This window comes from Dermochelys coriacea, chromosome 8 (assembly GCF_009764565.3).
Source record: "Dermochelys coriacea isolate rDerCor1 chromosome 8, rDerCor1.pri.v4, whole genome shotgun sequence".
Classification (NCBI taxonomy): Eukaryota; Metazoa; Chordata; order Testudines; family Dermochelyidae; genus Dermochelys; species Dermochelys coriacea.
Window position 1 is genome coordinate 967,324 of NC_050075.1, and position 21,304 is coordinate 988,627.

Here is a 21,304-nt window from a genome sequence, read left to right on the forward strand (position 1 = left end):
GATACGGACCCTGGACTTCAGGAAAGCAGACTTTGACTCCCTCAGGGAACAGATGGCCAGGATCCCCTGGGGGACTAACATGAAAGGGAAGGGAGTCCAGGAGAGCTGGCTGTATTTCAAGGAATCCCTGTTGAGGTTACAGGGACAAACCATCCCGATGAGTCGAAAGAATAGTAAATATGGCAGGCGACCAGCTTGGCTTAATGGTGAAATCCTAGCGGATCTTAAACATAAAAAAGAAGCTTACAAGAAGTGGAAGGTTGGACATATGACCAGGGAAGAGTATAAAAATATTGCTCGGGCATGTAGGAAAGATATCAGGAGGGCCAAATCGCACCTGGAGCTGCAGCTAGCAAGAGATGTCAAGAGTAACAAGAAGGGTTTCTTCAGGTATGTTGGCAACAAGAAGAAAGCCAAGGAAAGTGTGGGCCCCTTACTGAATGAGGGAGGCAAGCTAGTGACAGAGGATGTGGAAAAAGCTAATGTACTCAATGCTTTTTTTGCCTCTGTTTTCACTAACAAGGTCAGCTCCCAGACTGCTGTGCTGGGCATCACAAAATGGGGAAGAGATGGCCAGCCCTCTGTAGAGTTAGAGGTGGTTAAGGACTATTCAGAAAAGCTGGACGTGCACAAGTCCTTGGGGCCGGACGAATTGCATCCGAGAGTGCTGAAGGAATTGGCGGCTGTGATTGCAGAGCCCTTGGCCATTATCTTTGAAAACTCGTGGCGAACGGGGGAAGTCCCGGATGACTGGAAAAAGGCTAATGTAGTGCCCATCTTTAAAAAAGGGAAGAAGGAGGATCCTGGGAACTACAGGCCAGTCAGCCTCACCTCAGTCCCTGGAAAAATCATGGAGCAGGTCCTCAAAGAATCAATCCTGAAGCACTTAGAGGAGAGGAAAGTGATCAGGAACAGTCAGCATGGATTCACCAAGGGAAGGTCATGCCTGACTAATCTAATCGCCTTTTATGATGAGATTACTGGTTCTGTGGATGAAGGGAAAGCAGTGGATGTATTGTTTCTTGACTTTAGCAAAGCTTTTGACACGGTCTCCCACAGCATTCTTGTCAGCAAGTTAAGGAAGTATGGGCCGGATGAATGCACTATAAGGTGGGTAGAAAGCTGGCTAGATTGTCGGGCTCAACGGGTAGTGATCAATGGCTCCATGTCTAGTTGGCAGCCGGTGTCAAGTGGAGTGCCCCAGGGGTCGGTCCTGGGGCCCGTTTTGTTCAATATCTTCATAAATGATCTGGAGGATGGTGTGGATTGCACTCTCAGCAAATTTGCGGATGATACTAAACTGGGAGGAGTGGTAGATACGCTGGAGGGGAGGGATAGGATACAGAAGGACCTAGACAAATTGGAGGATTGGGCCAAAAGAAATCTAATGAGGTTCAATAAGGATAAGTGCAGGGTCCTGCACTTAGGATGGAAGAATCCAATGCACCGCTACAGACTAGGGACCGAATGGCTCGGCAGCAGTTCTGCGGAAAAGGACCTAGGGGTGACAGTGGACGAGAAGCTGGATATGAGTCAGCAGTGTGCCCTTGTTGCCAAGAAGGCCAATGGCATTTTGGGATGTATAAGTAGGGGCATAGCGAGCAGATCGAGGGACGTGATCGTTCCCCTCTATTCGACACTGGTGAGGCCTCATCTGGAGTACTGTGTCCAGTTTTGGGCCCACACTACAAGAAGGATGTGGATAAATTGGAAAGAGTACAGCGAAGGGCAACAAAAATGATTAGGGGTCTAGAGCACATGACTTATGAGGAGAGGCTGAGGGAGCTGGGATTGTTTAGTCTGCAGAAGAGAAGAATGAGGGGGGATTTGATAGCTGCTTTCAACTACCTGAAAGGGGGTTTCAAAGAGGATGGCTCTAGACTGTTCTCAATGGTAGCAGATGACAGAACGAGGAGTAATGGTCTCAAGTTGCAATGGGGGAGGTTTAGATTGGATATTAGGAAAAACTTTTTCACTAAGAGGGTGGTGAAACACTGGAATGCGTTACCTAGGGAGGTGGTAGAATCTCCTTCCTTAGAGGTTTTTAAGGTCAGGCTTGACAAAGCCCTGGCTAGGATGATTTAACTGGGACTTGGTCCTGCTTTGAGCAGGGGGTTGGACTAGATGACCTTCTGGGGTCCCTTCCAACCCTGATATTCTATGATTCTATGATTCTATGAGAGCCCAGAGAGCAGGAGCCATGATGCCCGTCTCATGGACACCGCCGAGGCCATGGACCATGCGGCCGTGTCCGCTGCATCTGAAGTGGCCTGCAGGGATGCTCTTGTGGCCGCTGCCCCTTCCTCCACAAGCACCTTAAACTCCTTCTTATCGCGCTCCTGGAGGGAGTCCTCAAACTTGGGGAGGGATTCCCAAAGGTTAAACTCCTAATGACCCAGGAGAGCCTGATGGTTTGCTACTCGTAGCTGAAAGCTTGAAGACAAATAAACTTTTCTCCCGAAAGTATCCAGCCTCCAAGAGTCTTTGTTCTTGGGGGTCGGGGCTGGTTGCCCCTGCTGCTCCCTGTGGTTGACCAACTCGACCACCAAGGAGTGGGGCGTCGTGTGGGTATACAGATACTCGTGTCCCTTCGTGGATACAAAGTACTTGTGCTCCGCCTTTTTAGAGATGGGAGCCAATGAGGCTGGTGTTTGCCACAGGGCATTTGAAATTCTTGCCACCCCTTCATGGAGTGGCAAGGCCACCCTGCCCGGTGCTGAAGGGGACAGCCCATTGAACAGAGTCTGAGGGCTCTTCCATCGCTTTAGCCTGGAGGTGGAGGCTCTCTGCCACCCTTTTTAGTAGGCCTTGGTGGTCCCTGCAGGACGGAGGTGGGGCGGAGCCGCAATCAACTCCTCCGGATGGGGTGAGGCCAGTGCGGTGCTTTGGCTGTTCTCCGGCACCAGAGGATCCACCACCTGGTCGGATTCCGGGCACAGTACCGAGGACACAGGTCCCACGGACCTTTTTTCTGATGGTCAAAAGATGGACACTGACGGTGCTTCCGAGGCCCTGGCCACCAAGTGAGCCCCCACCGGAGGCCACAGTGCCCACTGGTTTCACTGGGCCAGCCACAATGCTTGGTGCCATTGCGCTTGCTGAGGCACCGGCGGGGCTGGCTGTTTGGGCTGGCTAGCTTGGTTTGTAGACAGGCGGCTGTGAGGGGAGGCCGGGCTGGCGTAAGATTCACTGCTGCCTCCGGACCAGGAGTATCAGAGGTGCCGGGATCTACGTCGGCTACAGGACTTCGATCTTGATGTGGAGGAGCGGCATCAATGATAGTAGCTGCTCTGCTGATGGCCTCGATGGGCGGATCCGCATCAGCGAGACGCCGGCGATCGACAACAGGGCTACGGTGCCTTGGCAGGGACTTGGAACGGGAGTCCAAACGGGAACGGCGTCGATGATGGTGCCGCGGCTGACTGTGGTATCTCCTGCGAGACGAGGGCCATTGGCATCGTCCGCCACGGTACCGTTGGTATTCGCTTTGCGAAGACTAGCAGTGCTGGGAGTCCCGGTCGGACGGCACCCATCCAGTCTGGCCGGTGTCGAGGGCTATTCCCATGGACTGAGCCCTTGACAGTGAGCGGTGTTGGGAACGGTGGCGACTGTGGTGATCCCAGTGGCAGCTTGCCTCTGGACTGTGGGGCCGACGTCGGCGGAGCTCTGAGCACCGGCATGGACATGACATCCCTGGCTGCCTGAAGGGCTTCAGGCATAGATGGCATCCGGACATCCAGAGAGGCCTGCTCTGAAGAGGCTGGGCTACTTCGCTCAACGTGAGTCAGAGACCTAAAGCCCAATGGGGATCGAGGACTACCTGACATGGGCCTAGCCTCTGTCCCAGATTTCCCTCGGTGCCGCTGCGAAGAGGGAGTCTTTCCGGTCCTCTTGGCGTGCCCTGTGGACGGGGAGCGGTGCCGACTGGACGATGGTACCGGAAGGTCTCCACCTACCAATGCCGCAGTGCCGAGTACCGGTTTGGAGTGGCATGCTGAGGTCAGAGCCAGAGCCGACTCCATCAGGATGGCCCAGAGTCTAATGTCCCTTTCTTTTTTGGTCTGGGGCTTAAGAGACTTGCAGATCTTGCACTTTTCGCCAATATGGGTTTCTCCCAAGCAGTGCAGACAATCCGCGTGCAGGTCGCTCCTTGGCATAGAGCAGCATGACTTAAAGCCTGGGGCACGAGGCATGCTCCGGCCCAGACTAAATGACTAACGGGCTCAATGATGGCAAAACTGGTGGCTGAACTTTGTGACTTTGTCCTCACTCATAACTACTTCACGTTTGGGGGACAATGTATACCTTCAAATCAGCAGCACTGTTATGGGTACCCACATGGCCCCACCGTATGCCAACATTTTTATAGCTGACTTAGAACAACGCTTCCTCAGCTCTCATCCCCTAAAGCCCCTACTCTACTTGCGCTACATTGATGACATTTTCATCATCTGGACTCATGGAAAAGAAGCCCTTAAGGAATTCCACCATGATTTCAACAATTTCCATCCCATCATCAACCTCAGCCTGGACCAGTCCACACAAGAGATCCATTTCCTGGATACTACGGTGCTAATAAGCGATGGTCACATAAACACCACCCTATATCAGAAACCTACTGACCGCTATGCCTACCTGCATGCCTCTAGCTTTCATCCAGACCACACCACACGATCCATTGTCTACAGCCAAGCTCTACGATACAATTGCATTTACTCCAACCCCTCAGACAGAGACAAACACCTATAAGATCTCTATCAAGCATTCTTACAACTACAATACCCACCTGCTGAAGTGAAGAAACAGATTGACAGAGCCAGAAGAGTACCCAGAAGTCACCTACTACAGGACAGGCCCAACAAAGAAAAGAACAGAACGTCACTAGCCGTCACCTTCAGCCCCCAACTAAAACCTCTCCAACGCATCATCAAGGATCTACAACCTATCCTGAAGGACGACCCATCACTCTCACAGATCTTGGGAGACAGGCCAGTCCTTGCTTACAGACAGCCCCCCAACCTGAAGCAAATACTCACCAGCAACCACACACCAGAACCACTAACTCAGGAACCTATCCTTGCAACAAAGCCCACTGCTAACTGTGTCCACATATCTATTCAGGGGACACCATCATAGGGCCTAATCTCATCAGCCACACTATCAGAGGCTCGTTCACCTGCACATCTACCAATGTGATATATGCCATCATGTGCCAGCAATGCCCCTCTGCCATGTACATTGGCCAAACTGCACAGGCTCTATGTAAGAATAAATGGACACAAATCAGATGTCAATTCAAAAACCAGTTGGAGAACACTTCACTCTCTTCGGTCACTCGATTACAGACCTAAAAGTGGCAATAGTTCAACAAAAAAACTTCAAAAACAGACTCCAACGAGAGACTGCTGAACTGGAATTAATTCGCAAACTGGATACAATTAATTTAGGCTTGAATAAAGACTAGGAGTGGATGGGTCATTACACAAAGTAAAACTATTATTCCCCCCTCCCCCCCCGCTGTTCCTCAGACATTCTTGTCAACTGCTGGAAATGGCCCACCTTGATTATCACTACAAAAGATCCCCCCCACACCCTGCTCTCCTGCTGGTAATAGCTCACCTTACCTGATCACTCTCCTTACAATGTGTATGGTAACACCCATTGTTTCATGTTCTCTGTGTATATAAATCTCCCCACTGTATTTTCCACCGAATGCATCCAATGAAGTGAGCTGTAGCTCACGAAAGCTTATGCTCAAATAAATTTGTTAGTCTCTAAGGTGCCACAAGTCCTCCTGTTCTTTTAACTAAACTAACTGAATTAGCTAACTGACCACTGGTACTACTGAACAAACGAAGAGTTCTGGGGACGAGCTGCGGCAAGGCTGGAGTAGAGTAGTTCTAACACACCTTCACTGGTGGCAAGAAGGAACTGAGAGTGGGGGGAGTGCAGCCCCCCTTATACCGTGTTGGACAGGTGCTGCTCCAGGGGTCGCGGGGGGGGTGCTCCCCCCTACAAATACTGCTAGGGGAAAAATCTTCCAGCCCCCCTGCACGTGGCGGGCACGCACACCTATTGTGGAATGCACACGAGCAATCACTCGAAGAAGAACTACCTCAGTCATCAGACTGAAATGTTAATTCTGGATCCCAACAATGGCAAGTTAAGTGTAAACACCATTAGCTATTTCACTGCTGATTGTTTTATCAGAAACATCCATAACGTGCATATCGCAGAACTCCAGACCAACCCCCCCCGGCCCAAAGCATCAGCTGCTCCCATCCAACTGTCAAACCCTCCAGCTTCCCCTGACTAGATGAGGCATACTAGGCACTGAAAATGTCGCATCAACACACAATAAACTCAACTTAATATCAAAGTAAACAACAGAGGGGCTCCCTGTGACAGCTGTGCCATTCGGCTCATCTGTAACGAGTGGAAAAGCTGTGGTTTTCACTAAAATGAGGCTGCTAAAGAATTTCCAATCTGCTACACCACAAGGCCACAAAACCCGGGATCCCACTACAGAATTTAGATCCAGCTTGCTGAGGAGAACACAGGGCCTGGCCTGTAAACTTGTGAGGCTTTGGTGGTGCAGTATCTAACTCAACTCTCAATGAGGCAGTTTCTTTGTTGCAGCATGTGCCCACTAACTCCGTAGCACAGAGTTTATAAGCTGTTTTGGTGAAGCATGTGGAACTAGTAAACAGCTGCGGCTCAGACTCTGCTGTTGAAGACTGTGAGCCATGCCAACTGGCTCTGCATTTTTTCATTAAGAAGTCCCCATCTCAAGCAAACAGTAAAATTCAAAATAAAATATTAATTCCTGTTAGTGCAACATTAAGGTTACGAAATCAAGTGCTCAAAAATCAGGAAGCTCCAAAAGCAAACATTTCCCCTCCGATGTTAGCTCATCCCTGTTGCATGTATAGAGTATTTCTGTTCCTATTTTACTAATAAACTTTAATGTATTATTGCTAAACCCGTGGAGAAAAATACTTATTAAATCTCCTAGTGCAGACAAGGCCGCTGTGTGGGTCCTCTGCTCTGGAATTTGGTTCCTACACTGATTTAACAAAATCTAAGATTCTGTGCTCCAGTAACCTAAAGTGAGGTACTTGCATGTTTGCCCATCTCAGCCCCAGCAGGATTTTCACAACCACTTTGAAAATACAGTGGCATTTATTATGGCACTTCTGTGTTCCTGCAGCAAGCAGGCCACTCCAATTCAAAGAGAGCCCTTTGAATAAAAAGAAGCCAGAGAAGGGCTGTCCTACCTTTGGCCGCACTCCTAGGAACCCACTGCAATTTGGAGCGCCACATTTGCAAACTGTCTTTCCATTCCCCAAACATTCCAGGTTGTAGTTGAAAGTCAGCTCAGTCCCTGGTAATAAAAGAAATCAGTAGGCAACATCTGGACTGTGACCAACCATACAGCTTCTGCTGAACTGAAGAAACACCAGAGCCTATTCACGGCTGGCAGAAATGTGGAGAGGCACCAGCTTCTTCCCCCTCCCCTCCGGTAGATCTGCATGGATTGGCAACTAGATGCAGACCCCATCACCTGCCACATTCCAGGTTTTGACATTGCATTTGTTTACTTGCCAGTGGCAACCCAGGAATCATATGCTGGGCCCTGGGCAATTATAACTATGCCCCTCTGCTCAGGGGCACAGACGCTTACTGAGAAGGGGGGAGGTGGAAAGATAGGGAGCAAGGGGAGCTGTTAAGACTCTATGGGGGTTAGGGGGAGCTGGATCCAGCTGTGGGGGGGTGCATCCTGACAGTTCCTGCCATTCCTAGGAGAGTTCCTCAGCATCTGGCTCCCTCTGCACTGACGTCCCCCTGCCCAGGTGCCAATGCCCCATCCCTCAGCCTATCCCAGCTAGCTGGGGGGCTTACACTGTGTTCCCTCTGCATGCTCCCTGCACACCAGTGCTGGCTGGCACAACTGCTATAGGCAGCCGGGAAAGGAGAGCTGTTCCTACCTGCTCTCCAGTGGCCAACCCGATGCTGTGTGCCACTGGAGCTGTTCTGGCCCCTCCTCCAGGTCCCTGGCCCCTCTGCCCCCCACCACGCATGTGCAAGGAGATGGAAACACATCCAGGTCCCGCTCTTGCTTCCACAAGATATTGTGGGGGTGGAAAACAAGGGGCAGGTGGCGGAAACACACAATCAGCCCTCCCAATACACCCTCTGCTGCATGTGCCAGGTTTATGTGTTCCACCCTTTGCATTCTGAGGCTTTCCTACAGGCCGCCTCAGCTCCAGACCCTCATTACAGACCCTTCCCTTTCCTGACAGAGATGCCCCACCAGAACTCCGGGTCAGCAACAGAACAAGGTCCCTTACCAGCTTTGATATTGACAAGAGCAAAGAGCCCAACGCGCGTGTCACCATTCACGGACCATTTCTGAGTCTCACAGTTGGGCTGGCAGCAATGGTTCATAAATCGAGCGTAATTGCCCTTCGGTCCCGCATCAATGATTCGATCCTAAAATCACAAGGAAAAGCGACTTTTCTAACGTAACATCTCCTGCTTGAGCCACCCCACAAAGGCCCTGCCCTGTCCCCAAAGCGTGTTACAAAGTATTCTCAGTGCTGGCTTTAAGTGCCTGGGTATGTGTTTTACAATGTCCTACAGGCAATACCTTTTTCTGTATGCACTTCTGAAACCTGGCAGAATCCAAACAAGCTTCTGCACTCGGATTTCCTTCGCTGGAGCTTGCAGGCAAAGTGCAAAATGCAGAGAACTGCCCTTCCCCAACCTCCCCGAGCATCTCTTCCTCCAATGGAGATGGAGGCTTCCTAATGGAAGAGGCTGCTGTCTAGCACATCCAGCTTTTCCTTCCTCCGAAGGGTAAAACCCAGGGCTCATACTGGGCCAGCATGCTGCGGCAGGGCATACCAGCACCACTCCTGTGCTGCTCTCTTGTGCTCCATAATCATCTTCTTATTTATGATTTGTATCACTGAAGCACCGAGGAGCCCTACGTGTGGACCTGAACCCCACTGTGTTAGGCACTGTACAAAGAAAGAATCACAAGATGGTTGGTCCTGCCCCAATCTATGTATAAGACAAGAAACAACAAATGAACACAGACAGATGGGGGCATACAAGTAAACAATAATGGTCAGCATGACAGACAGCAGTCTCTGTGCACCACCAGTCTAACTCTTGCCAACTTTTTTATAGTTGTCAAAGCAAAGGAGATTTTTGAGACTGCATCTGCAGGTGGATAACAAGGTAGCTTTGCAGATCTTAATGGGGAGCGCCTCCAAGCATGTGGGTCAGCACAAGGGAAAGCACAAGGGAGTTTTCTGGAACATTTAACACGTGGGCAGCGCAGACTCATGTCCTGGGCCAATGAGAGGTGAGCACTGATGGCTTGATAACGAATATGAGATCATTGGAAGGTTGGGACAGGCCACGAAGGCTTTGAAAGTGAAGATAAACAGCTTGTGCTTGATGCTCTAGAGCAGGGGGAGCCAGTGGAGGGCGCAAAGAGAGGAGTGACATGTTAAAACCAAGGGCTAGGAAAAGACCTTTGAAGGAATGTTTTGAATGGATATGAGCAGGGCAAGATCTCATCTATCAAAGCCAAAAAGAATGAGGCTGCAGTAATCGAGAAGACGAGAGCTGGGATGAGCGTTTTAGCTGGACGGATGGCTGGGAAAGGCAGTCTCTTAGAGGCACTATGCAGAAAGAAACAGCAAGATTTAGACACAGGCTCGATGTGAGGCCCTAGCAAGAGCGCCAAGCTGAAGATGACAGCAAGCTATGGGACGGAGTGACAGGCAGGCTATGACAGTGTGGTCCACAGTGATAGTTTTCATTTGCCTTCAACAATGCCTGTTGGCTGAGCACTGATCGGGTGGTAACAATCACACTAATGAACACAGCGTTTCTGTGGTGCAATTACCTCTGCCCACCCTCAGGTTTGGGACTGTACTTTGGTGCAGCAACATTGGTGGAAAGACCTGAGATGCCACTGAAAGAAAGGAGGGCTTCCAGTTTTAATGAGACAAAAGCAGAGCTCCGGGTTCCATCCTGTCGGATCCATGCTGCTATGGGCCAGGTCAAACATCAACACCTAATTGGGGAGCTTGACCCTGGGTTTCTTGAGACTCTGAACCCTTTCAGGCTTCTGGGTCAGCTATGTGCAACTATTGGAAAAGTGGAAGCCCAGGAGGACTTTTGAGGAGCTCACTCTGGGACCTGATTGCTCGTGCGAGCGTCTCTCAGTGAGGGCCTTGAGACACCATGCATGAGGCATGCCTGTGCAGAGACACTGCATGGCTGCACTTTAAAGCTCCTGAGATACTTCTCCTGTCTCTGAAGGGCAAAAGAGAAGGACAGAGAAGCAGGCAAGACAGCAAGAGTGCAGAGAAGCCTACAGCTATGACCCAAGTGTCTGCTTGGTGCTCAGGTGCTTTGAATTCAAGTCATGACGAGCCTCAGAAGCTCAATGATGCACCTAATAGTGGAACAAGAGCAGAGCGTGCTATTGAGCACTTTTCTGACACCTGTGATCAAGGGAGGCCTGGAGCTGTGGAATCTTGTGCTCCCAAACAGTGCCCTAAGGGTCTGTCTACACTGCACTGTAAGCCCAGGGTTAGCAGAACTCGCGTTAGCAGACTTTGGGTTTGTTAACCTAGGGCTTGAGCTCATTTGGGCCTCCAGTGTCTACACTGCATTACGTGGGCCCGAGCTCAACTACCCACATCCCAGGCTTCCTAGCACCCTTCCAAAACGTGGCTGCTCTTGCCTTCTGTTCATGATGCAGCGTGGGAAACCTTGACAGTCCAGAAGCAGTTGGACATCTCTATAGTTGCTCCAAAGACAACCGGAGAATACAGCTCTGCTGGGGTGGATATTACCACCAATGAACAGTGCACAAAGCCAAGATCTGAGGCTGGAGAGTAGACAAAGGGGGCGATGGGGGAGGGGAGCAGCGCTGCGAGGTCTGTGAGTTAACAATCAGCAAGTTACAGTCCCAGCAGGCTCCTTCTCTGACCACAGCCAGAAGGGAAATATCCTCTGGTGAACAGAAGGCAGCCTCAGGATCTTAGCAGGGGTGGCCTGAGACACTTTTGGCGGATCCACCATGGACCCAAAAATAGAGAGCCATTAAGAGTAGAAATTCTACTTAGAGAAACCCTATTGCCTGTCTGCCTATATGGCCCCTGTGACCATCATATCTGAGCACAGGGGAATCATGGAATCGTAGGCCTCGAAGGGACCTCTCCAGGTCATCTAGTCCCATCCCCTGCATCGAGGCAGGACTAGGTATTATCTAGACCAGAATTTCTCAAACTGGGGTCTGCGAGGGTACTCCAGGGGGTCCGCGGACCCCGCTGATCAACTTCTCCCCATCCCTCCCTCCCAGTGCCTCCCGCACACTTGGGAACAGCTGTTCACCGGGTGCAGGAGACGCTGGGAGAGAAGAGGAGGAGTGGGGAAAGAGTGCTCGGGGGAGGGGGCGGGGCCTGGGGCTGAGCAGGGGTCTTGGGGGTTAGCAAAAAATTTACATAAAAATGGGGGTCCTCAGGTTGCTAGAAGTTTGAAAGCCGCTGATCTAGACAACCCCTGACAGGTGTTAACCTGTCTAACCTGCTCTTGAAAACCTCCAATGATGGAGATTCCACAACCTCCCGGGGTAATTTGTACCAGTGCTTACCCACCCTGTCAGAAAGTTTTTCCTAATCTCCAACCTAATCCGTCCTTGCTGCAATTTAAGCCCATTGCTTCTTGTCCTATCCTCAAAGGTTAAGGAGGACAATTTATCACCTCCTCCCTATAATAATTGTTTATGTACTAGAAGACTTATGTCCCCTCTCAGTCTTCTCTTCTCCTGACTAAACAAACCAAATTTTTTCAATCTTTCCTCATAGGGCATGTTTTCTACACCTTTAATAATTTTTGTTGCTCTTCTTTGGACTTTCTCCACATCTTTCCTGAAGTGTGGAGTCCAGAACTGGACACATTACTCCAGCTGAGGTCTTATCAGTGCTGAGTAGAGTAGAAGAATTAATTCTTGTGTCTTGCTTTCAACACTCCTGCTCATACATCCCAGAATGATGTTTGCTTTTATTTATTTTTTTTTGCAACAGCATTCTATTGTTTACTCATATTTACGTTGTGATCCACTATAACCGCAGATCCCTTTCTGCAATATTGCTTCCTAGGCAGTCATTTCCCATTTTGCATTTATGCAATTGATTATTCCTTCCTAAGTGTTGTACTTTGCATTTGTCCTTACTGAATTTCGTCCTATTTATTTCAGACTTCTGAAAGGGGCACAGTACTCTGGAAAGATTGAGAGCCACTGGTCTAAGATATTGGCACAAGAGAGGCCCCTCATGTACCTTGTCCAAAGTCAGCATATAGAAGTTGGTAATGTCATGCTCCTGTGCGTAGCGGATTCGGGCCCGACACTCCTCCTCATCAATCAGCTCTCCCACGTATTCATTAACAAACTCACCCTGCAAAAGAAAAAGGAACAGGCAGCTGCTCAGGACTTGCTACTGACTGAAGCAGGACTCTTTGGGGGAGGAAAGCACTTCTGTGCTAACACAGCTTGCTATCCATTTCCTCTCTGGATACTTTCATTTCATTAAAGACTAGACCCCAGGTACTTTGCAGCACATTTCACCTAGATTCTGCAGCAGCTTCATAAATTTAAAAATAAACAACCTTATTCAGTAAACTAAATAGGACCATTAATAATATAGTCAAACGTTACCCCCTGTTCTATTTGAAAATAAAACATTTAGGGACAGCAAAAAGCAAAGTGAATTTGGACTTAGTGTGTTACAGAATTCTGTACTGACACCTTCTCCATCACTGAATTACAGGAGTTGTGGGCAGAATTGATACACAGCCTGGTCCTGGAATACAACCCTGCAACAAGCTTTGCAACATCGCAGAGCACAGGGCATCTGGTTTGAACACTACTGACATTTATCCCACACAGTAAAACCTGTTCAAGAGGCCACCAAACACAGTGAGTACAATGCTGCGCCACTTTTACCAAAAGACACCCCCATTTCAGCATCTAAGTTTCACTGGTTCCTTGTGTGGTGGTTACAGACAGGTTACATGGAAGGTTTTCAGGGATAACCACCTACACTGCATCACTAACAATCACCAGTTAGGGCAGCCCACAGAGGCCAGGACTGGGGCCGAGTTTGGCCTTCCTCTCTCTGGAGATGCCAACCCCGCCTTTGCTAGCCTGTTCTGCTGTCTAACAGCCCTTACACATATAATGTGCCTGTCTTCTATTCAACTTAATTGTTCTCTGCTTTCCTTCGTTGTTTAACACAAACCCTCTTTACTATGGAGAAAATCCCTCTGACCACCAGCAGATCTAGACTTCTGGATTTTAGAAAGATAGAGGTTTGGGCAGTAGGGGGATTCCCCACATCCAGATATGCTAGCTTCAGCCATCACTACAGCTCTCCCAAAGACACTGCCCTTGGTCTGAGGGCTTCCCCAACAGACACTAATTATGACCTGGGTTTTTAAGTAAGATCCCCATGTGAAGAATGCCTGGAGGTTCCAGAATGGAAGCTCAGTGCTCCTTGTCTGAGAAATCTCAACCCAGTCTAAGGCCTGCTATCTTAGTGCCCATCACTTTAGTGTCTGAGGGCCATATAAGCAGATGGACTGAACCATCTTCTAGACTACCATGGGGATTATTAGATCCCGACGCACTTCCCCAGATAAGCTAGAACATCCCGGCCACTTGGATGAAAGCAAGTCAGGAAATTAAAGTCATCCATTTCTCTGCTATATGGGCTCCTTTGGTCAGACAATATGTAAGTTATGGAACTATAGGAAGATGTCTATTAGGACGGGCTCAATGTTACCACAGAGTAAAATGAAGACACATAATGGGTACCTTCTTAATGTCCCTTTTGGCTTGCAAGCCCCAGCCTCGTGCCAGCGTGCGGAAGATTTCTACCTCTGGGTACTGCCTCTTGGAGAAGCACTGGTTCTGACAACGCTCCCCAGCTGGACAGACCAGGGGATGGCACTCATACAGCAGCATGCGATTGATGCACTCTGAGTCCAAGCCACAGGGGTTTTCATCTGTGTGTTTGCAGTTGCATCGTGGTATCTCAGACAGGTCTGCTGTGAAGATTTGCACCCTGCCCACTGGTCTGTTTACCTTGGAATGCACACACACAAGGTTAGCTAGCTAGGAAACAATAGCATGACAAGGAACAATCAACGCTGCATTTCATCCCACCCTCTGAGCATACAGGCCACAGTGCAAATCAGTTACAGCAAAGGACTGACAGAAGGCCACAGAGGTCTAAGCATATACTTAACTTGTAGGCATCCCTCTAATTCCATTCACCCCAACCTCTGACTGCACTCAAGAGCTGCTGCTTTACCACTTTCGCTGCCACTGCCAGTCTGTGGCACACCCCATGCATCTTCCATGTGAAACAGCAGGTTCTGCACTCTCTAGTGACAGGCCTTAACGCAGCTTCTCTTTTTGGCCTCTTGGTTTTGAAGCAGTTACCTCCAACAGTTCTTTGCCATCCACCACCCAGACTGCACATCTGTGACAGGTGCAGGGACTCTGCTGAGCACTGGCAAACAAGCAGTTAACTCCCCACCCAACTATCTTGCATGTGTAAAGGCAAGCGTAACCAGACAAGGCTGAGGTCTGAAGGCCCATTCTGAAACTCAGAGTTAAGCCAGGAAGCTCTTTAAAAACATCTCTGTGAGGAGGTAGAGGGCTGCATCAGATGGAGAAGAGATTGGCTTGTTTTTAGCACAAGCAGGGCCTTTGACTTGGTTAAAGACAAGGAACTCTGAAAGGCAGGCAACAAAGAGATGCTCTCTTGAGAAAAGCCCTTTGCGGTTCTTTGTACCAACTTGCAATCCCACTGAATCTACTCCTCCGCAATGAATACCAGTAGGTTACTCACCTGTAACTAGAGCTGTCCTCCAAATCCCTCAAGACCCACTTCTTGGTTCTCAAACAATGGGTTGGGACACAACTGCACATAACTGTTTTTTCCTTCACCACTAGCTAAACCCACATGGGAGAGAGACATTTCCGTGACTGTATATGACTAGTCTGTAGCTATGTAAAGATGCCCAGAGATGTCTAAGTAAATCAGAGCACCTCTGTTACTGATGTCCAGCAGTGACACAACAGCTGCTACATGAATTCAGGTAGCAGAGGGGACAGATGAAAAGCTTCAATACACAGCTGGAAGCTGAAAACCTTCCTGTCAACCCTCCCTGGGGGTAGCTAATCAGCCTTCAAAGGCATGCTCCACAGTGCAGGACACTGCAAGCAGCAAAGGCATTTCTGTGTGCCTGTAAATATCCTGCACCAACAGCTCAGAGCTTATGACCCAGGCCTCCCCTCTAGCGCCCACCAGTTGGTGATGATGTGATGTCCTCACCTTGATATGTTTGTAGGGAGGAGGCTTCTTATCATTCTTTCTGTCTTCCTGCAGCTGCCTCAGTTCTTTCTGTGCCTTCAGCTCTTCAAACCTCACAGCGGCTTCCTGCAGAGCTGAAAGAAAACAGACGCTGTGTTACAAGAAGCCCCTTGCACTAGTGTTGAAGTCAGGTAACCTGAATATTCTCCATGGCTACGTTTGTGCTCAGTTGTTTATATGCATGTTTCTGAATGGACAGGCCACGCTCCAGTGGCCTTCTACCTTGCCCAAAAGAGAGATGTTCCCCAGGTGGAATAACAGCATCCCATAAGAGGTGTCACTGAAGAGAGCTACTAGTAACCAAGTTGCAAGCATTAGCAGCCCCACTGAGGGAGTTGGGAGCGAGGGCATTATTAATTCTGCCCCCTGAGATGCTAGCCTTCCATCACTGCTTGTATCACAGGGTCCCCTCCAGCACAACACACCACTGCACTGAACACTCACAAGCAGGAATCAGGAAGAGGTAGTTTGGAAAACTACTAAAGGGGCACACAGTAGTTGCAGTCATGTAAGGTGGGTGCTTGTGACTGGAGGACTACAGTACGGATTGTTAGTGGCTTACCTTGTCCTTGAGCAGTTGTGTTAGGTGTATGGTGTATTTAGCAATTCTAAACTGCTTTATAACAATGTTTTGTGTATGTTAATTACTCTCACATTACAGATGGTGACCCTGAGGCACAGTGGCAGTGGTTCAGCCAAGTTCACAGAGTTTGTGGCAGAACTGAAATAAACTGGAATTCAGGAGCTGGGTGTCTCTTGTTCCCCTGGCATAAGCTCAGACCTCTGAATATTCTGGGTGGGTTCACTTATGGGTATGAGGCACAAATCAGAGGTACTCTGCAAGCCTTGCTTCAACCTTGACTATGGGAGGACCATTGTTTTTCCACACCCTTCATGGCCCAAAACAATCTCAGAGCAGACAGCTAGTGCCTCCCTAGAGCACGGGGAAACGTGTTACCTTTCTTATAAATGCCATCCACTCCCTTGCCCATCTTGTCCTTGCTGCTCACATCGCCTTCCATGTAGGGAAACACCCGAGCCTGGTGCGTCCACAGATAATCGTTGGACCCAAAAAACAGCACAGGAAACTCGCCAATGTCATGCTTCATCTTTTGGATATTTACAGGAATAGTTCTAGGATGGCAAATCTCAGCTGGCCACCACCTGTCACAGGGGATAGGGACAGGAAAAGTAAGTCAAAGCTTTGACACCACTGCCCCAAAAAGCTGGCAACAACGATTTTCCATTCTCTAGGGGCACTGAGAAGGAGAAAAGGAACTTTCCTGGGGCTTCCAGTACTTCACACAAAGCAGCAGTAATGGGCAGAAGCTTGGCTTGGGGAAGAGAAAAGAAGCAGGTGAAAGAGGAAAAGAACAGGGAGGAATGGTGCATTCTACTATTAGGTGCCTATGTGGAATTAAAAACAGACCCAGCTGCGTAAACATGAGTAGAAACCAGCACTCTCCAGATCTCCCCAGCATAGTCAGTGCTGCACGATGAAGGGCTTTAACATGGATATGAACTACATTTATTTTTACCCACCTGTAGCGCCCAACTTTTACCCAGACCACCTCCTTGTAATGTGGTTTCTTGCCAGCTTTGCAGTCGTTACAGTACCAGCTTCCCTCAGGCATCTCGATGTTCAGACACTCACGGTGAAAAGCAGCTGGGCATGACTCACAGCACAAAAGGCTGCCCCCTGCATCCAGGAGCGATACAGCAGTGAGAGCCACATCACAGAAACACTGGCCCCTAGGTTCCCAGACAGAACCAAACTGCCGGGAAGAGGGACAAGGCTCTTGCACAAAGCTCATTCCATCTGCCCAGGCACCCGATCTCTCCTTCTCTGCCAAGCAGCAGTACAAGGCCATGCAGAGGGCCAGGTCACTGCCCACGCACCACTGAAGTCCCTCAAAACAGGGTTACAGTAGCCTGCAGGTTTTGCACTCTGTACCCTTCACCTCACTCAGGCCTGGCAGCAATGGCCACATGCAGCTGAGGCTGTGTCTCATCTCCTGGGGTGACTAGGTGCAACCACATCTGAAAACAGACTTAGGCTCTTCTGCGAAGCTGTTCCAGTGGCAAAGTCCTTCCATCAAGAACATTAGCTCATTTCCTGCCCTGAGAAGCTTCTCCCAGGCTGGATACAGAGACCTGGGAGCACAGCTGCCCAGTGTGTGGAACGGCAGTCTCTAACACAAACCAACCCTAATTCAATGAGGCTTAATGAGAGCAAGACCAACACCCTGACCTGGCATTGGACGGGAATGGGGGCCCCAAGCTGGTCTGTCCTCAGGAATATTTTCCTGCTAAGTAGCTGGTTCCTGCATTAGGTCTCTACCTTTGGCACCCCCCATGCAGGCTCCACCCTGTATCTCCCACCGGGCAACTGGGTGTCACCCTAGCACAGGCCCTGCCCCGTACTCCCCGCGGGGCAAGTGACATCATCCCATGGCACAAGCTGACAGGTGGCTCCCCAGGGCAAGCCCCACCCCGTATCCCCCGCGGGGCGAGCGCGCGTCGCCCCGGCCCGGCCCGCGGGGCGAGCGCGCGTCGCCCCGGCCCGGCCCGGCCTCCCCCGCGGGGCGAGCGCGCGTCGCCCCGGCCCGGCCCGGCCTCCCCCGCGGGGCGAGCGCGCAGCACCCCAGCCCAGGCCCGGCATGGCCCGGCCCGGCCTCCCCCGCGGGGCGAGCGCGCAGCACCCCAGCCCAGGTCCGGCATGGCCCCGTATCCCCTGCGGGGGCAAGCGCGCAGCACCCCAGCCCAGGCCCAGCCCCGTAGCCCCCGTGGGGCGAGCGCGCAGCACCCCAGCCCAGCCCGGCCCCATATCCCCTGCGGGGCTAGCACGCAGCACCCCAGCCCAGGCCCGGCCCGGCTCTGTATCTCCCGCGGGGCGAGCGCGCGTCACCCCAGCCCAGGCCCGGTCCGGCCCTGTATCCCCTGCGGGGCGAGCGCGCAACACCCCAGCCCAGGCCCAGCCCAGGCCCGGCCTGGCCCCGTAGCCCCCACAGGGCGAGCGCGCAGCACCCCAGCCCAGGCCCGGCCCCATATCCCCTGCGGGGCAAGCACGCAGCACCCCAGCCCAGGCCAGGCCCGGCCTCGCATCCCCCGCGGGGTAAGTGATGTCATCCCAGCCCCGGGCGGCCCCGTATCCCCCGCGAGGCGAGCGCGAGTCACCCCGGCCCCGTATCCCCCGCGAGGCGAGCGCGAGTCACCCCAGCCCAAGCCCGGCCCCACCCCGTATCCCCCGCAGGGCGAGCGCACCTCACCCCGGCCCCGGCATCCCCTGCAGGGCAAGTGTGCGTCACTCCAGGCCAGGCCCGCCCCTGCCTCGTATCCCCCGCAGGGCGAGCGCACGTCACCTCAGCCCAGGCCCGGCCCCGTATTCCCCGCAGTGCTCACCGTGCACTAGGCAGAATACAGAGGGTCTCACCTTCCGAGCAGACAAAGCACCAGCTGACATTAACGTGCTCATGGTTTCTGCAGCCCCGCCGTGGAGAGAAGTGATTGGGGCAGATGATGCTGTTGGAGGCAAGGATCACTGTCCCAGCAGCCAGACAGAAATCATTGGCGTGGTATGCCACCGGACACCGAACACAACGCATCAAGCGACCTGGCGGTGGAAAAGGTTGAACACAGGTAAACACCTGAGGGAAAGTGACAATTACAATTTGCTCCTAGAACTGTTCTGTCAATATTCAGGTTTACAACAAAGGGTGAAATGGATCACTTGACCAAGGGACACCTTGCCTCTAATTACGCCAGCTTCTCAATAACTCGTTCCCTGTGTTTAAACTAACCGATAGAACAGCATGCCCCATATGGTGGGTGCTGCACCCCGGGCAGAGGGGCTGGAGCAGCAGAGGCTCCAGGCATTGCAACATGGCACAGGCTCACAGATGGCTCCCCCAGCTGTCAGGTGGGCACCAGCTCACAGCTGTGAGCCCTCCCCGCCTTCACGCTGACAGTCCATGCCTGCATGGGCTCTATTTCACAGCAGGGCGCCTACCAGCAGTGAAACCAACTTTCTCGCAGAGATGGAGTTATGATATCAGTGTAGTGGGCCACTTCCTGCAGCAGAAGCAGCACTGTGGTGCAGACACTGACATCACGTCGACCTAACTCTGTAGGGTAGACCAAGCCTTAGCTTTGGCCCAGCCTGGCCAGGGGAGCAGCTGAGATAAACCTGAATGGAACTGCCATCCTGGGCACCAGGTTGCCACATCCAGAGCAGGGAGATGGGCCCAGACTAAGCATCCACACTGCTCTATAAACCTGTGGTTACAATCGCCGAACCCAGATCTCTCAGCCATGCTAGTGTGTCCATACTGAACTACACAGACCTTCTGACTCAGGTCTGTGTCCACACTGCAAATTGATACTGAGAGTGTACTTGAGTCTCACTGGGACTTGAGCTCAGCCCCATGCCCTAGCAGGGTCCTAGGACCCGGGTCCTGAGTCAGACTGATTGATATGTGTGCGTTAACAGAGCAGAGTCTTTGACTCACACCTGAGTCAGAGCCCAGGTGCAGCGTAGACATACCCTAGCTAGAGAGCTGCAAGTTCATGGTCTGGCACTTTCCCCAGAGGACACAGCCCACAGCAAATGTCACACGATGAAAGACTGAAGAACAGGCACTGGGTGGGAGACACCGAGCACCTCAAGCTGCTCCAAAATTACAGGTGTTTTGGATGCAAGAAAGGGGCTCCCGCCTTTTTTCCCTGACCAGCGCCAGTAATTGCAGGCACAGAAGGGTTTCTTTACCTTTAGACGCAGAAAGGTTCGCTGGGTTAGCAGCATGACAAGTCATACAGATGTGCAGTGAGCATCGAAAGCCCTTGTTCTGCATGACCGTGGGTGGATACTTCTGCACACACTCTTCATGGTAGTACTTCCCACACAAGGGGAGCAAGCACCGCCTCACGTCTTCCCCACTGCTCTTGCACACAAAGCAGGTATGGACGCCTGGAGGAGAGAACACCGGTCACACGGCAAAAGGGAAGGAGCTCTCTCAAAGAAAAAGTTACCACCTCCGGCCAGACTGGCTGGCTCCTTATGAGCCCCCGGCCTGGACTGCACAGCTTCCCAGCCCCCTCCACGCTCTCTGGCCCTGGCCATTTGTCCCAAGAACAAAGCGAGCTCAACTCATGCCTTCTGCCAATGGCACACTTGAAAGCCCCACACGAGCACCCAGCAAGCGGCCTGCCCTCCCACCCGACGCCATACCTGTCGAACACTCATTGCAGATAAACTTGCCCTTCGGCATTTCTGAGAGCCCGAGGCACCGCAGATGGAAAGCACCACAACACTGCGCTTCACACAGCAACAACTCCCCCGGCTTCTCACAGATCTGTGTGGAGAGGGAACACAGCGTTAATTCTGGCTAGATACACACCAGGCATGCACCTGGCAGGCTGGCTGAGACTGCCACGAGAACACCCTACGGAAATCCTTTCACACCAGCACTCCCACTTCTCCTGAGTCCCTGCTGTCAGGCAATGGCTTAAATACATCCCACTTCATTCCCAGCCACCTAGCTCCCGTCCCACCGCTGCAGGGATAATGCACCTGGAGCCTGCTGCGGGAGGGACGGGCACTGCAGAGCAGTCATGCCACATCTATACACAAGGGAAGTGTCCATTCAGTGCAAGGCACAGGAATAACTGGACAGCCAAGTCTCCTGACAAGAGGGGCCCATCACCAAGGATCCAGAGAACATTAGTTAACTCAATCAGATCTGCTTTGAGGTTGCTTTGTTAGCCAGGGTATTAAGTATGCTGCACAGTTGCTCAACACCACCCTCAGTGTTGCGAAGGTTCACCAAAAGACCTTA

At 51.4% G+C, this 21,304-nt stretch overlaps 1 protein-coding gene across 1 annotated transcript in view; it reads right to left on the reverse strand.

The window, feature by feature from the left end:
- NSD1 (nuclear receptor binding SET domain protein 1) overlaps window positions 1-21,304 on the reverse strand; it is a 137,515-nt gene that overhangs the window by 20,572 nt on the left and 95,639 nt on the right. The window contains exons 15-24 of the mRNA XM_043490689.1: window positions 20,698-20,821; window positions 20,236-20,436; window positions 18,904-19,083; window positions 17,013-17,169; window positions 16,429-16,634; window positions 15,432-15,544; window positions 13,904-14,173; window positions 12,369-12,485; window positions 8,352-8,493; window positions 7,278-7,384 (exon numbers count right to left, since the gene is read on the reverse strand). Coding sequence (XP_043346624.1) covers window positions 7,278-7,384; window positions 8,352-8,493; window positions 12,369-12,485; window positions 13,904-14,173; window positions 15,432-15,544; window positions 16,429-16,634; window positions 17,013-17,169; window positions 18,904-19,083; window positions 20,236-20,436; window positions 20,698-20,821 — 1,617 coding nt within the window. The remainder of the gene's footprint in view (window positions 1-7,277; window positions 7,385-8,351; window positions 8,494-12,368; window positions 12,486-13,903; window positions 14,174-15,431; window positions 15,545-16,428; window positions 16,635-17,012; window positions 17,170-18,903; window positions 19,084-20,235; window positions 20,437-20,697; window positions 20,822-21,304) is intronic.